The sequence below is a fragment of the Aythya marila genome (genome assembly GCF_965140915.1).
Source record: "Aythya marila genome assembly, chromosome: 2".
In the NCBI taxonomy this organism is placed as follows: Eukaryota; Metazoa; Chordata; class Aves; order Anseriformes; family Anatidae; genus Aythya; species Aythya marila.
In genome coordinates this window covers 135,325,153-135,340,369 of record NC_139043.1, presented here as the reverse complement: position 1 = coordinate 135,340,369, position 15,217 = coordinate 135,325,153, and the positions used below count along the sequence as shown (strand labels likewise).

Sequence of the window (15,217 nt, the reverse complement as noted above, 5' to 3'; positions counted from 1 at the left end):
AAATGTTTAGTTGCTGGATTGGAGGACTTTTAAGACAGCTGCGTAAAATTAAGACAAGTATGAATTTTCTTGTTCTTTGAGATAGGCTAAGAAATAAATCACAACATAGAACATGGTCTGTATGGAAGAGAGGGGGATACAGGTTCCCAACCATGCCAGTTCTGTTGTTGCAACAATGTATTATTATTATAATACTCTAAAAACCCCTTCTCCCCTTCTTTTCTTCTCTCAAGATTCACAATCGATACGAAGGCAAAGACATTTCCAAGCACAAGCGAAATTTGGCCATAGCAGGTGGTGTAACCCTATCTGTCATTGTTTCTCCAGTTGTAGCTGCAGTAACTGTAGGTAAGCAAATATTACTGCTTTGTATATTGGTAGCACCTTGCAACCAGAGTTGTATAAACACTTGTGAATAAAGCCCAGATAAGCCTGATAGCTTTCTTTTGCAGGTGAAGAAACCAAGGTAGAAAATCCATGAAGTGTCTGAGGTTATACATACGTATTCATAAAACTGACATATTTAAAGCTTTTTCTTAAATGATTGACCAAAAAAAACCCTGTTGTGGAGTCTGTTCATATTTGAATAATTTCATATCAAGCTTTTCTCAACACAGAAGAAAAGTAGCCTGTTACATTTAACGTTACAGTGGTTGATAAACCTCTTGCTGTGCAGTGAGAGTCAATTTGAATGTTACCATGTTTTTTTTCATAAGAATGTGGAGGATGGCATTTGAAGAAGACCTGGCTCTATATTATGGCATATTCATCTTCTCACCACGTAGCTCCAAGATCACTGTACACAAACCCTGATTTTGAGACCCCGGTCTGCTTCATCGTGCCCTTGTGTATGCAGTGTTCCCCCTTGTGCTAGAAACAATGCTTAGAGAAATGAGTGGCCTTGGGAAGAAGGGCTGACTTTTAGCAAGTGATGGTGTAAATTGGCCATGAAGCTGGGGTTTTAAATCACTTGTTCAATGGGGAGCCACCATGCAAATGCAGATACACTAGCCAACGTAGTGTCTGTGGTGACTTTCAATGTTGCATTGAATTTTCATGTCGCTGTGGCATCAGATTCCTGCTAAACAGGCAGTGGGGCTCCCTGTCTCAGATATTTTTATAGGTCTGCTTTGCCTCACGATTTCAAGCTTATTCCATACTCTTCAGTAGAGATAAAGCTTGGCTTTTTAGGGAAAGAAGTTGGTTTTATTTTGTGGAGCTTTTTAGGATCATAGAATCATGGAATGGCTCAGGTTGGAAGGGACCTTAAAGATCATCTAGTTCCACTCTCCTGCCATGGGCAGGGATGCCACCCACTAGATCAGGTTGCTCAAGGCCTCACCCAGTCTGGTGTTGAACACCTCCAGGGATGGGGCATCCACAGCTTCTCTGGGCAGCCTGTGCCAGGGCCTCACCACCCTCTGAGCAAAGAATTCCCTCCTAACCTCTAATCTAAATATCCCCTCTATTAGTTTAAAAACATTCCCCCTTGTCCTGTCATTATCTGCCAAGGCAAAAAGTTGTTTTCCTTCTTTTTTTTTAAATAAGTCCTCGTAAGTACTGAAAAGCTGCAGTGAGATCTCCCTGGAGCCTTTTCTTCTCCAGGCTGAACATCCCCAGTTCTGTCAGCCTTCCTTTATAGGAGAGGTGCTCCGGCTCCTTGATCATCTTTGTGACCTTCCTCTGGACCCGCTCTAACAGCCCCACGTCCTTCTTGTGCTGGGGGCTCCAGACCTGGACGCAGGGCTCCAGGTGGGGCCTCACAAGGGCAGAGCAGAGGGGGACAATCACCTCCCTCCACCTGCTGGCCACTCCTCTGCTGATGCAGCCCAGGATGCAGTTGGCCTTCTGTGCTGCAAGCACACGCTGCTGGCTCTTTTTGAGCCTTTCATCCACCAGAACCCCCAGGTCCTTCTCCAGAGGGCTGCTCTCAGTGATTTGGTTCTTCTCCCAGCCTGTCCTCATGTCTGGGGTTGCCCCAACCCAGGTGCAGCACCTTGCACTTCGACTTGTTGAACCTCATGAGGCTCACATGGGCACACTTACCTGGCTAGTCCAGGTAAACCCCCACCAGGGACTTCACCTGACTGCCAGGACTTTTCAAATACGATGGAGAGAGGCCTGGCAACTCCATCAGCCAGTTTCCTCAGGACCCTGGGATGCATGGCATCAGGCCCCATAGACTTGTACGTGTTTATTTTCATCAGGGTGGTCTCAAACCTGCTCTTTTTATTTTACTCTTGCCCCACTGCCGCTATCACATGGCCTCCAGAAGGAAAGTTTGTCTAATTCTTAAATGGAATTAGTGTGATTCAGAAAATTATAAAAGATCCTATGCTAATAATGACGTTAAGCCCTATTAAATCAATAGCAAAGCCCTGTCTGACTCCAGTGAATGCAAAATCCAATAGAACTTGCATGAACTTTAAACATGAAATATTTTAATTTTGTTTATAAAAGATGTTCCAGACCTACTGGAAGTATTAGTTATGCTTCTCTACCTACTGATACTGAGAGAGGACTCTTCTGGCTGCTCAAAGTACTTTGCTGTCATTTCAGCCTAGTGATTTATCAACGCCTCTTAGTTTTGCCCCCTCCTGGTTTCTTTCAGGTGTGAATTTGTTAAGTAATCGTGGACTATGAGATCAGTGGTATGAGTAAGTGCAAAGCATAAGCTGTGTTTAATAAAGGATGGTATTTTCCTCTGCAGGTATTGGTGTTCCTATTATGCTGGCGTACGTGTACGGAGTCGTTCCCATTTCCCTCTGCCGAAGTGGAGGCTGTGGCGTTTCGGCAGGCAACGGGAAAGGCGTCAGGATAGAATTCGACGATGAAAATGATATAAACGTTGGTGGGACAAATGCAGCTGTAGGTAAGAAAAAGGTTTCATTTTCTGTAAATTGGGGCTTTGTGACTTGTATTCGATGGCCTCAGGTACCCAGAATGCAGAGGGTAGCTGCTCTGCATTCATGTTCTGCTGTGCTGTAATGCAGCACCTGCCCATTTGGACACAGAGCAAGGCAATCACAGTCTTCTTGTGGTTTTGTCCTGCTTCTGATACAGCACTAAGTGTAAGGTAAGAGTAGGAAATTTTAATTTTCTAGAATCCAGTCTTGCACTTCCATTAGTATGACTGAAAGGTAACTGAGCATCCCACTTCTATTTTACTTCCTTTCTAATAGTCAGCAAGATCTCAGAAGTATAGAAATGGAGGACAGCACATCCACAGCTTAATCTTATGTTAAAAATGATTAAATGATCTTTTTTTAAAAAACAAGCAGAAACGTATTTTCTTTTTTTTTTTTAAAGTCAATTGTCAGAATCCAAATTCAAAGTAGCGATGCATTAAAGCTTTGCTTGACCATTTGAACCAAAGCCAGGCTCATGTAATGTCCATTTTGTAGGTAAAAGCATTAAGACAAAAATCAAACCTGCTTTTTCAGAATACTGCTTTGTGCAAGCTTGCTGAGTTTCATCTTTTTGTCCCTAATTAGAGAACTAAATGCTTGTAGCTGCTGTTCTGGTGCTTTTTTTTAATTGTGTAGCAATACCCTTTGACATTGGGTCTCCCTGTTTTGTTTGACTCCATATTTCATATCCTATGGTTAACTTTTCAGTGTCTTTACTATGTCATACCAGGCATAACCACGATAGCAACCCCAAGAAAGGTCCAGTTTTCTTTAACCAAGTTACTTTAGTTTATAAATCCTTGTTCTCAGCATAACTCCAGGGGCAGTTTCCATGGTCATGCTCTAGAAACTAGTAAGTTGTGCTTCCATGACTAACGAGCCTTCCTCCTTTCTGTCTAGACACCACTTCAGTAGCAGAGGCGCGCCACAACCCCAGTATAGGTGAAGGGAGCGTCGGGGGACTGACGGGCAGCTTGAGTGCAAGCGGTAGCCACATGGACAGAATAGGAGCCATCCGAGACAACCTCAGCGAAACTGCTAGCACCATGGCCCTGGCTGGAGCCAGTATAACAGGGAGCCTCTCAGGAAGTGCAATGGTTAACTGCTTTAACAGGTAAGGGACATCCTTCCTGACACAGAGGATCCAGCTCTTGATGTAAGCAGAGGATGTTGTATTAGCGGGTTTCTTGATATTTTTTTTCAATTTATGTGGTTCCTGCTAAAAGGCACCGTCTCTGAGATAGAATTTGTCTATGACAAGCTTATTGGTATCCAAAAGATCCTGCTAGATCACCATCTTCAAAGAGTCTGCATTTTTTTCCTGCTTCCCAGGAGGGCAGCCCCTGCCCAGGAGGCACCTCACACTTAGCTCTCCTATTAGAGGCCACGGTTGTGTTGTCTCAGTGCATCTCATGGCAAAGTCAGGACTTCTGGCTTGTTCAGTAATCTGCAAATACCAAATTGTCCCTTCAGAGCACCTCAGCCTTGCCCGGGTGACAGCTTTTTGTCACCTAGGTGCTCGGTGCCTTCTGTTAATTGGGGTCTTACTGTATGTTTTGACTGTCCTGTATGCTGCAGAGACAGGGAGTGTCTGGAAAGGATACTCTTTTTTAGGGATCAGGATGGAATTAGCTCCTTAAGAAAACGAGTAGTATTTAGCACCTGGTTTAAGTAACTCAGAAGTGCAGGCTATGTCGAAAAAGGAAATTGTTGCAACAAATAAAATGCAATATAAAGCAGAGTGGAGAACACGGTTCTCTGACAGTTACTTCATCAGTAATAATTTGCAGCTGTGAAAACACGGGAACTGTCTTGAACTTGCGTACCCTTCTGATTGTTTCTGATTGTTTTCTCCATTTTTTTTTTTTTTAAGAGGACCTTACGTTATCTGCAAAAGAATTGTAGATTAGTCTGAAAGTTGTTATTGTAAACCTCAGGGAGGAAAGCATCCAGAAACTGTTTTTACAATGCAATGTTCTGCTCAGCTGGGAATTTCATCTATTTTGGGGTTTTAACTAATAAACTGTGCTTACTACTGAACGGGGGAGAAATTTTACAAGGTGACAGTAATTTTCAACTAGGGTGCTTTAACTGTAGTAGCAGTATACATAATTCTTTCTTTCTCTCCAAGACTGGAAGTACAAGCAGATGTGCAGAAAGAACGATACAGTCTGAGTGGAGAATCTGGCACAGTGAGCTTGGGAACAGTTAGTGATAATGCCAGTACCAAAGCGATGGCAGGATCCATTCTGAACTCCTATATCCCTTTGGACAGGTAAGAGGAATGTGCTGAGAACAGAAGATTGATAAACATTGCTTATTAAAGCATATTCTAAGCATGCCTCATCTGATCTACTTAAAACTTTGAAACTACTTTTTTTTTTTGTTAGAAATTGAATTATGTATGATCGCTTGTATTTGCCAAGGTTATTTCCAAAGAGGAACACACAATTAGTGCAGCTCAGGAAAGCATTTGATCTTTCAGACTGTGTGCTTCTGTTTGGGCTGTTTGTTTGGTCGAACACTTTTCCTAAAATCAGTCCCATCGCTGTAACTTTCTTCTGCTCTCTGTATTTTGGAAAGCAGCAGGAGTTTGTTTGGCTGCGTTGGCTGGCTCGTCTTAGATGCCCAGATATACTGACAGGTTTTCTTGTTCTAGGGAAGGCAACAGTATGGAAGTACAAGTGGATATTGAATCAAAGCCAGCCAAATTCAGACACAACAGTGGAAGCAGCAGCGTTGACGACGGCAGTGCTGCAGGTCGTAGTAACGCTGGCTGTTCCTCGGCCTGCGTGCCAGAGAGTAAATCGAGTGCCACCAAGTGGTCCAAAGAAACAACAGCAGGAAAAAAATGTAAAGGTAAGCTGCGAAAGAAGAGCAGCATGAAGATAAACGAGACAAGGGAGGACATGGATGCCCAGCTGTTGGAACAACAAAGCACAAACTCCAGTGAATTTGACTCTCCCTCTCTTAGCGATAGTATTCCATCCGTAGCAGATTCCCACTCGAGTCACTTTTCTGAGTTCAGTTGCTCAGATATGGAGAGTATGAAAACTTCCTGTAGCCACGGTTCCAGCGACTATCACACGCGCTTTACCACGGTCAGCGTCCTCCCAGAGGTGGAAAACGACCGCTTGGAAAACTCCCCCCAGGCGAGTGGGATCCCTGCGCCCGTCCCCGCAGCCCCGAGCACTGACGTTCCCCAGCTGAGTTACATCGCCGAGGAAGGCGTGAACAACGCTTCTGCCACGGATGGAGATCCAGGTGCTGGGGAAACGCTGAAAGAAACCAACAACAACCATTCGCAACATGCTGCGGAGTTGAGCACTGCTATTCAGACTGAAATTTAAGCCAAAAAGTGCTGCAAAAACGTATTTACCACTAACGAACCCTGCCTGAAAGCTGGTTGAATTACAATGCGATGACTTGCGTTAAGTTTCAGGTGACCAGCGGAAGCAAGGTTTTGATACAACTGTATTTTATATATACCTGTCTAATAAAGAAGAGTACTTCATATGGATCCTAGACCTGTGTGAAGGGGCACGAAGGCTTTAACAAGTGCATTACAGCAGTACAAATACATCCATGTTTTTTTTATTTTTGCCACGACTTTGCTTGAAAGCATATGCTTGGTGTACTTAGGTTAAAAAAAAAAAAAAAAAAAAAAATAAAAAATTGGGTAATCGTTAATGTTAAATGCTAAAATGAATACTATGTCCTGCACTGTTCACTTGAAAAATATGGGGTTTGGGATAAATGGGTGTTAGCTGAGCATTAGTGACTTAAAACCATTCTAGTGTGAACTCTAAGGGAAGCAAAAGTTTTGCAGAGACCTGTCCAAACACCTTTCAGCAGTGAATATTCATGAGCATCATTTTGTTTCATAACTGGACACACTATTTAGAATGCATGTAGAACGACTCGCGTGTCTTCAGGTGGATGTAGCCTGTGTCAGAAGCGTTTGCGTGTACACTTTGAGCAAGGTTACGGCATTTTATATGGTTTTGAAACAGAAGAAATTGGTACTTAATGCGTGGCAGAATGGAGACATCACCTGTGAAGAGCAGTGGGGTCACTTGTTTATTCATGCAACCAACCATGCGGCAGATAAGGCTACTATATATCGTGTAAAACCTGTAGAGTAACAATCCATTGATTTATAAGCATTGTAGAAAAGCAGATGCAGTCACCTTTCATGAGGGGGGAAAAATGGTGCCCCATCAATTCTCGGTGCCTTCGGAAAAGACTGGGTTTGAAGTGCCTGGTCGCTTGAGGATTTTACTGTAATGTTTTCCAGAATGTCCTCTTTGGCCACCTTCAATCACAAAAGAAAATCCTAGTGAATAAAATGACTGTGGTAGATAAATGTATAATAATGATAAAGCATTAGCCTACCAAAGACTCACTCAGGCTTTCGTGAATGACGTTCACGTGACATCTCCTTGCAAGGCGTGCGTTCCTGCAGTCCCCGAATCAGAGTGCAGTGCAATGACTGCCCACGTGCAAAGATGGGTTCCAAATATGCTGGCTTTTTTGTTTGTTTGTTTCTTTTGCATACGGAAGATGTACAGCTGAACACAAGCTGAAGTTGGCCAAAGCGCCTGCACTGTTGATGTTTTTTTTTGTTTGTTTGTTTGGTTTTTTTGCTATGTAAATCACTAAAAATGGGAAAAGAAATTGTGAATATCAGAATAACAGTTAACGATGTTCTGTCTTGTGTTTCATGTATTGCCATTATGGTGCTACTGGAAGTTTGGTTGGATAAAAAGAAAATGCCATGAGCTGCAGTCCTCTTCCATGACTTACCCTCACCAGTTTCATGAATATGCTTATAACACTAGTGCCAGTTATGTTATTTGATAATGCTTGTTACAGTATTTGTATATTTGCAATTCAGTTTTGCTCAATAATATGCGTGTAAACTGCATATCTGAAATAAATGTCTAAATACTGACTTCTGGTGGTCCTTGGTTTAGCGTGCTGAGAGCTTTGTAGAAATCTCTCTGTTCCCAGAGGGTGCTTTTTTTCTGTGAGGTGCTGACTGCTGTCATCTTTTCCCTTCAGTTTTCGTTTTGTTTGGCGTGCTTTGGAGTTTGTGCTCTGATACCTGGAGATACAAGATCTGAAGATGGCTGCGTTTTTGTGCAAGACTTCAGCCTTACTCCTTTTCATCATACTGAAGGTCAGTCTGAGCTGCCTGCAGGGCAGTCCGGGCAGTAAGTGATTTTTCAGAGAGGATGTGGCTCTGGCAAGCAAGTCATTCTGTTTAAAAATGCACCATCTGGTACAAGTGGACATGCTGTGGTGGGATTGCTGGGCTAGACTGAGCCCTGATTTCCCCTCTATCTAAAGGGGCGCTCATCAATCCACACAGCCTGTAAGATGTTTGTTCTGAAACACTGCAGATTGCCCGGTATTTATGGTTAAAAAATGGTATTTCTTGGTTGAGCTCAAGTGTTCATTAGGTTTGTTTTCTCACCTGCACTTCGACAGGCTCAGGAAGTAATAAATAAATAAATAAATAAATCTGATTGGGGTGCTGTGACGCACGGATCCCTAAGCCATGCGTAAGCTCTGTTGATAACAGACTGAATAATGAGATAACTAGGCTGGGTCAACTCTAAATCATTAAAAAGCATTGAGTTTTTTATACTGTCTCCAATAGCGGATACTTCAGGAGAGAATAAAAAACGGGGTGAGTGAAACCTAGCATGCCCTAGGATGGAAGCAAGGCATAAAGGCAGTTTTTGCCATGGCATCAGGTGCTTTTTATGTGGAGGATAGCGTTCTTTAGTGCTTTATTTTGGACTGATTTTTCCCCCAGTCTGATTGCTTTTTAAAATACATTGCTACTGAAGCGTAAGGTGTTGAATTAGGTCCAGCATTAACCGAAGCGTTTGCTGTTAACCTGAGATCTCGCTCGTGTCTCCAGCTCTGAAGATGTCTGCTCTGGCTTTGTCCAGTGTGTTTATGGACCGACACGAGCACATCAATTCACAGTAATGCAATCTAAAGCTCGCAGCAGGGAACTGGTGGATGTATTTTGTTCTGTGAACTTAAACCTAGCAATCGCTCAGTACCTCTGTTCTGCTGTGCAGGAAATTGAAAACATGGCTTGCTCTTGTAAATAAGGTTTATCAAATGATAGCGTAGTTTTCAGTCACTCTGAAACCATCTTTGATAATTTATAGTCACATTAAAATGTAGTTAATAGAGGTGAAGTATTTTTTTTAGCAGAACACGGTTGTGCAGACTCATCTGTTATTCAGAGGTAATATTTCATATGTGAAGCAATCCAAACAGCACTGTCTAATAAATTTAAATTTAATGCAGCATTGAATTGTTTGGAATCTATTAAAAAAAAATAAAAGCTATATCAGTGTATTGATGGAAGTGCTGCAAGTGCATCGAGGAGAAGATGCCTCTCATTTATAGAGTTACTGAAATAGAAATTCACTTAAGCAACGGGTTTGTTCTTGCACTGAAATAAACTACAGGAGAAGTCAATTCCCTTGAAATAGCCACCTGCTCTCCCAGTTTTTCAGTATTTTTCACCTAGAGGGTGGTGAGGCCCTGGCACAGAGAAGCTGTGGCTGCCCCAACCCTGGAAGTGCTCAAGGCCAGGCTGGATGGGGCTTTGGGCAGCCTGGGCTGGTGGGAGGTGTCCCTGTCCAGGGCAGGGGGTGGAATCAGATGATCTTTAAGGTCCCTTCCAACCCAAACCATTCTGACTCATGGTTCCTAGACAGTTTGGCTGATCTATGACAGATGATGAATCTCGCGGAAATTGTTTTTAACCTCTGCCATATCAGGGAGTACTTGAGATAGTGCTGCAATTTTAAGTAGCTAAGAACTGCTGTGTAAGCTTTCTGACCAGTCTGCAGATTTTTATTTATTTTATTTTTTTTTCTGGAGTAAAGCAGCTGGGCTTGTACATGGTTTCCTTTCATTGAATCAGTGTCACTAAATTGTGTGCGTGAAAGGACAAGCTTTTTTTTTATTTTTATTTTTTTAACTGATTGGTAAACACTTTTTGACTATGGCGTTATGTCTCTTCCCTCCCAGTAATTTCTTATTGTGCAAATCCGAAGTAATTTTTAAATAGTTGCCTACTGAGTAATGCCATCGCTTCCATGGGTAATGATGCTTTATGAGGATAACCAAGGAGACGGTTGAAAAATTAAGCGGAGTTAATGAACTTAAAAGTAATTTCCGGATAAAAATTCCGTTGTTCTAGGTGTTTAGGGGATTGATTGATTTTTAGTTGCCTCAGTAGGAGAAAAGAAAAAGTTGCATGTTATGAAATTGTCTTCTTAAATGTACACAGTAATATTTAAGCCAAATCATATTGGGAAGGGGGAAAAAGGTACTGAGCAGAAAATAAGGAACACAGAAGAGGTGAAAATAAGGAACATGCCTGAGGAGGTGCTTGGAAAGGGTGTGCAGGCGTGCTCTGATAACAGCTTGGTAGTGTTTGGCATGGGCATCCTTGCCTCCATCGCTCTGGTCTCAGAAGATGCCAAAGACAGGAGAGAGCTGGGAGGTGAACACGCACGGGGAGGTGGAGGAGAGCAGCTGCTCAGCTGGTTTTGTCCTTGTTTCCTTGCAGATGAGCAGCGATGGCACACCGATATTAAAGGCAGCAGCTTTTCGTGATACCTCTGCCATGGCTGGGGGCTGGTTAAGTTGTAATTACAGCGTTCAAGTTGCTGTAATCAAGTTTAAACATTTCCAGAATGGCAGAGGTTCTTAGTGGATCTGATGCTTCATGCACATGATCTTCTGCACAATGAGCTGATGTTCCTGTGGTCACGAAAAGGTGCCGAGATGAGTCCTGACCAGGACACATTAGTCCCTTTTTTTTTTTTTTTAACATGAGCTGGAGTTCAGTGCACAGCCACGTCCCTGCTTCGGGCTGTGCAAAGGGTCCCCTGCCAAGAGAATGAGAGCAGGTGGCACCTGCAAACCCTGGGGCTGTGCTGCAGGAAGCCTCTGTGAGGTGCTGCTTTTAGGCCTCCTCACCCTCTAATTCAGATGGCCTTAGTGCTAAAATGGCTTACTTAACCCGGCAATTGAGCTGCCACACTTGATTAGATCAAACCAGAGGCACTCAAGGTGCCCTTGACTACTAGGAGCAGCAGTATAGCTGTATGTGAGGCTGGTGAAAATTTTAAAGTCAAGACCCAAACTGCTGAGTTGTCAGGGATTTCATAGTTTAAGAACTATATATCTCTGTGTGTGTATATATTATATATATGTGTGTATATATATAGTTTTTCCTGAGGAGGCAGATTCGATGTACATATTATGCATTTTTAATATGCATAATATTTAGACCATGGGGCTGCACCTCCCTGCCTCGTGTGGGTTTAACATTCCCTTCTTTTTAGAGGCGGACAATTACAAAATCCATTCACATCAGCTCATTTTCAATCTGTTGGTTTTGTATTGTTATGCTTTCTTGCATCAGGCATTTTAAAGGACACTGGTGTTTCTAAAACCGTGCACATCGTGTCCCATGCTGCTGCAGCACTCTGCTATTTTGGTTCCTCTGAGTTCTGTTGACTCAAGTCATAAATCCTGATTTACAAGTGGGGAAGGAGTTTTGTTCCTGCTGCTCAGAATATGTAGTTTGTGTATTTTAAGAACCAAGTCTAAATAGATCAGCTTGCACCCTTCAACAAGGCCTGGCAGACACAAAGAGTAAGTAGCCCTTTTCTTATGCTCATGGATTATGGGATGCATAAGAGCAAGGAGCGTGGTTTGCCAGTATGAAGGAAGAATAAAAAAAGCATAGTGATGATGTCCTTGTAGTGAATCAGCTTTTTGGACAGAGAAGCAACCAACTGGGCTAACGTTACAGCCTGCCTTAAACTGAAAAGGGAAATCAAAAACCCTTTGTTGCTGAATATCTAGTTAGTGCTGGGTTTAAGTTTTCTACTGAGGCCTGTCCTGTTGCTGTCTATTGAACTAACGACCAGCTCGGTACTTTGGAGGATGGGAAGCTTCAGAGCAAGGTGCTGGTTATTCAGATCAGGATGTTTGTTATTTGATCTTTTGCTGACTGCACCTGAAACACAAAGCTCTGACTGCAGCTGGTGATGGCTCCCTCCTGCCAGCTGGGCAATGGGTTCGCTTGCTGTGGTTCTTCATCTAACACTTCTTATCAAGAGGTGATTTTGGCTTTCAGTCAATTTTCAGTCAAAATTACATCTTAGAAGATAGCCAGAGCTCTTAGTACTTGGATCTTCAGTACTTTTTCTGAAGACACAGGGAAAGATTTAATTTCATCAAAAGCTTTTGTGCTGTGGCTTCTGACATCACCTTTTACTCAACTACAGCTACCAAACAACTATTTTTAAATTACCTAGCTGGATTTCATGCTCCTTTCAGTAAAATGACTTTTTTCTAATCCATGCATTACTAATATATCTCCTCAATTTAGCCAAAACTAGGCTAGGTCACTGTCTCCTGTGAGACCTATAGAGGCAACAGTCCAGCATTGCTCTTCATGGGTCACAGTGACCAAAATCTTTTTGCATAGAGAGGCTGGGTTCTTCCTCCCTTCCCCTAACAGGGTTTCTCTGATGCATTCTGATAATTTTCCTCAATATTATAGGAACCTTACAACTAGCTATGTAAATAATCTTCAGTAAAACACCCTCCCTAACATAAATGTTGAAATACACCTTTTAAAAATCAGTAATTTTAGTAATTTAATCTGTTTCTAGTGAGAAAAAAAGTGTTCTATAAACGCTGGAAAAAAACTTCAGCAGGATTTTATGAGAGAAAAATATGCTGACAGGCAAATAAACTACAAGGAACATACTGCATTGATCAACAAAATATTCCTAAAATGTGTAATTTACCACCACCTTCAGCTCTGTTCATTCAAAAGCTGCAAGCCCCAAAGCTGAATCACTTGAAACAAAGCTGCAGAAACAAAAAAGTTACTCATGGAAAAATGTGGGTAATCTACGTATTAAAGCTGTATTTCTGTTGCAGAAGGCAATATTTTATTTTATTAAAGAATTATGTCTCCACGCCAATCCCTACAAACCTGATAGTTTAAATTGTATTGCATTTCTACAAATGGAATGGAAACAAAATGCTCTCAACCCCAAACCATGTCAGCAAGCTGCATGCATACAAAGTTTCCTCAGACATACTGAACTACAGCAGGAGCGACTGAAATCATTGTAATAGAAATCAGTGAACACGAATATCTTTGCCACTACAGCTGAAGAAGAAACTGCCTGGTGCTTCCTTGGATAAGTACAATTAATTGGTTATGCACAGATTAGATCACCTACACAGAGAGCTCTCTTGGACACATGACAAGCTCACAAATAGAGGACATTTAAGGACAAGAAGCATCAGTTGTGCTGGCAGTGTTTTAGGAATTGAGAGCCACATTCTTAGTATTCTACTTCAAGACAAAATTCATAAACCACGTCAGAATTACAAGTCTGAAGAGTGTAGAACCAGAAATGAAGAATCCATAACCTGAACTTTTCAAGAAAAAAACTTTAATATACACCTGAGATAAATATTATTAGAACAACAACCCTAATGATACTGTTGCAGTGCTTGTGAGTTCAACAGATTTATATCACATGTGCAAAGAAGGCATTGGGGTATTTGAAAAACTTTTAAGCTTAGTCTTGAAAAAATGCAGCTTTGTCTAAATTATGCATAAAACATAAGTACTGCCTGAAATTAAACAAAAATCACATTGGTCCACAAAGCAGTTTTAGCTTTATGGGTATGTCTGCAAACAGAAATACCCGGAGTTTTAAATCTGATTACAAAACTCGTAGTTAAATATTTTTTAATGTTAAGTGCAGCCACTTGTTCTCTTTTTCACCACTATCACTCTAAAAGCTGTGCAAACCAGCAATCCTTCTACACACAGAGAAAATAAATAATTCTCTGTGCACTAAAAATTACTCGTTTGTTCGTCATTTAAAAAAACATATCCATTCATTTAATAATTAACTATTTTGATTCAAAGTGTTCCATGACAAGCTAATGTATTATTCATTCACCTTTGCTGCTAAGCAGTACTGCACCAAAATATTTAAATCTGTTTTGTGTAGATCAGATGGTGAAGAAACAGATGGTCTGTAGTAGTTTATCTGAAAGATGTTTATATTTTTTGTAAACTCATTTTTAGCAAAGCTCTTGCTAACTGACCCGTTTACCTTGAAGACACTTCTTTATCACAAGAACATACAACCCACAAAATGATGACTAAAACTACATTATCTATCGTACCATCGTGATATTTCACATTATATATAAATGTAAAATATGTTTTATGTAAGTCTAAATAAAATCAATATGCCAAACTTGAACTCTGTTACTGAACGTAAAGACATGCATTAAACTGTAGAGATTAAAAGTGTATACAACTACAAAAGAGCAGCAAGTTTTAAATGTGCATATACTATCAAAACAAAATAGGATCTAAACAGTCCACATAAAGACCCATTTCAACCCGTGCAAGACTGCAGTGTTTATACAGCTATTTCATAAACATCAACTATATCCATGCAACAAATAAATTTTAACTTAAGTTCTTCTTAAAGTTCGTAAACCTTTTTAAGGCTCTCAAGATCTTCTGAAGAGTATTGATTCTGGTTTTCTGCAAGCAAGTCAAACAGTTGCTGAACCTGTTCTTTTTCATTTTTGCTAAGAAGGCCCAGCACCACCTGAGAAAAGAGATTATTTTATAATTAGCACAAGCAATGACTATATGGTTTCCTACTGAAATGTGAAAATTTCCTCTAAGTTTCTGTTCAACTTCAGTACTCATTCAACCTAGGTTCTTACCTTAAATCTCTCTGCTTTGCTCAAGTAGAAAAGATGCTGATATACAAGACCGGGATCTTTTCCAAGTACATAATGTTCCAATGACTGGATAAAAATCACAAAGGTCTCTACTTCAAGTTTGTTACTTAACAGCACTGGTAATTTTTTGGGATCAGTAATTGTTAGAAGATCTGCACAAGCAACTTTATCCTTATTGGCATTCACTACATTTATAACCTGTCCGAAGTCGTAAGCATTAGATGGTTCGGAAATTGTCAGTTTTTCAGAAGTCTTCAACAGCGTGCTCTTTTGAACCGCTTCTTTAGAAGTATCATCATCAGTCACAACATCTTCTGATGTAGCAAGCTGCCTCTCCTCCTGTTCATCAGATTCAGTCACCTTCACAGAAGAAATAGCATCAACTCATTGATTTCATAAGCTGCATGCACATATTCAATAGTAATGTCACTTCATTATAGTTAGCATTTTACTTT

At 41.1% G+C, this 15,217-nt stretch overlaps 2 protein-coding genes across 4 annotated transcripts in view; one reads left to right on the top strand and one right to left on the bottom strand.

Moving 5' to 3' along the window:
• RNF19A (ring finger protein 19A, RBR E3 ubiquitin protein ligase) overlaps positions 1-7,857 on the top strand; it is a 53,215-nt gene extending 45,358 nt beyond the window's left edge. For all 3 annotated transcript variants that reach the window (XM_082754297.1, XM_082754295.1, XM_082754296.1), the window contains 5 exons: positions 234-348; positions 2,711-2,872; positions 3,810-4,023; positions 5,041-5,184; positions 5,569-7,857. In XM_082754297.1, the coding sequence (XP_082610423.1) occupies positions 234-348; positions 2,711-2,872; positions 3,810-4,023; positions 5,041-5,184; positions 5,569-6,259 (1,326 nt within the window). In that variant the 3' untranslated portion in view covers positions 6,260-7,857. The remainder of the gene's footprint in view (positions 1-233; positions 349-2,710; positions 2,873-3,809; positions 4,024-5,040; positions 5,185-5,568) is intronic.
• A 5,026-nt stretch (positions 7,858-12,883) lies between these two features.
• The window catches only part of SPAG1 (sperm associated antigen 1), a 40,870-nt gene continuing 38,536 nt past the window's right edge, over positions 12,884-15,217 (bottom strand). Inside the window, exons 18-19 of the mRNA XM_082754322.1 lie at positions 14,745-15,122; positions 12,884-14,623 (exon numbers count right to left, since the gene is read on the bottom strand). Of these exons, the coding sequence (XP_082610448.1) occupies positions 14,495-14,623; positions 14,745-15,122 (507 nt within the window). The 3' untranslated portion in view covers positions 12,884-14,494. The remainder of the gene's footprint in view (positions 14,624-14,744; positions 15,123-15,217) is intronic.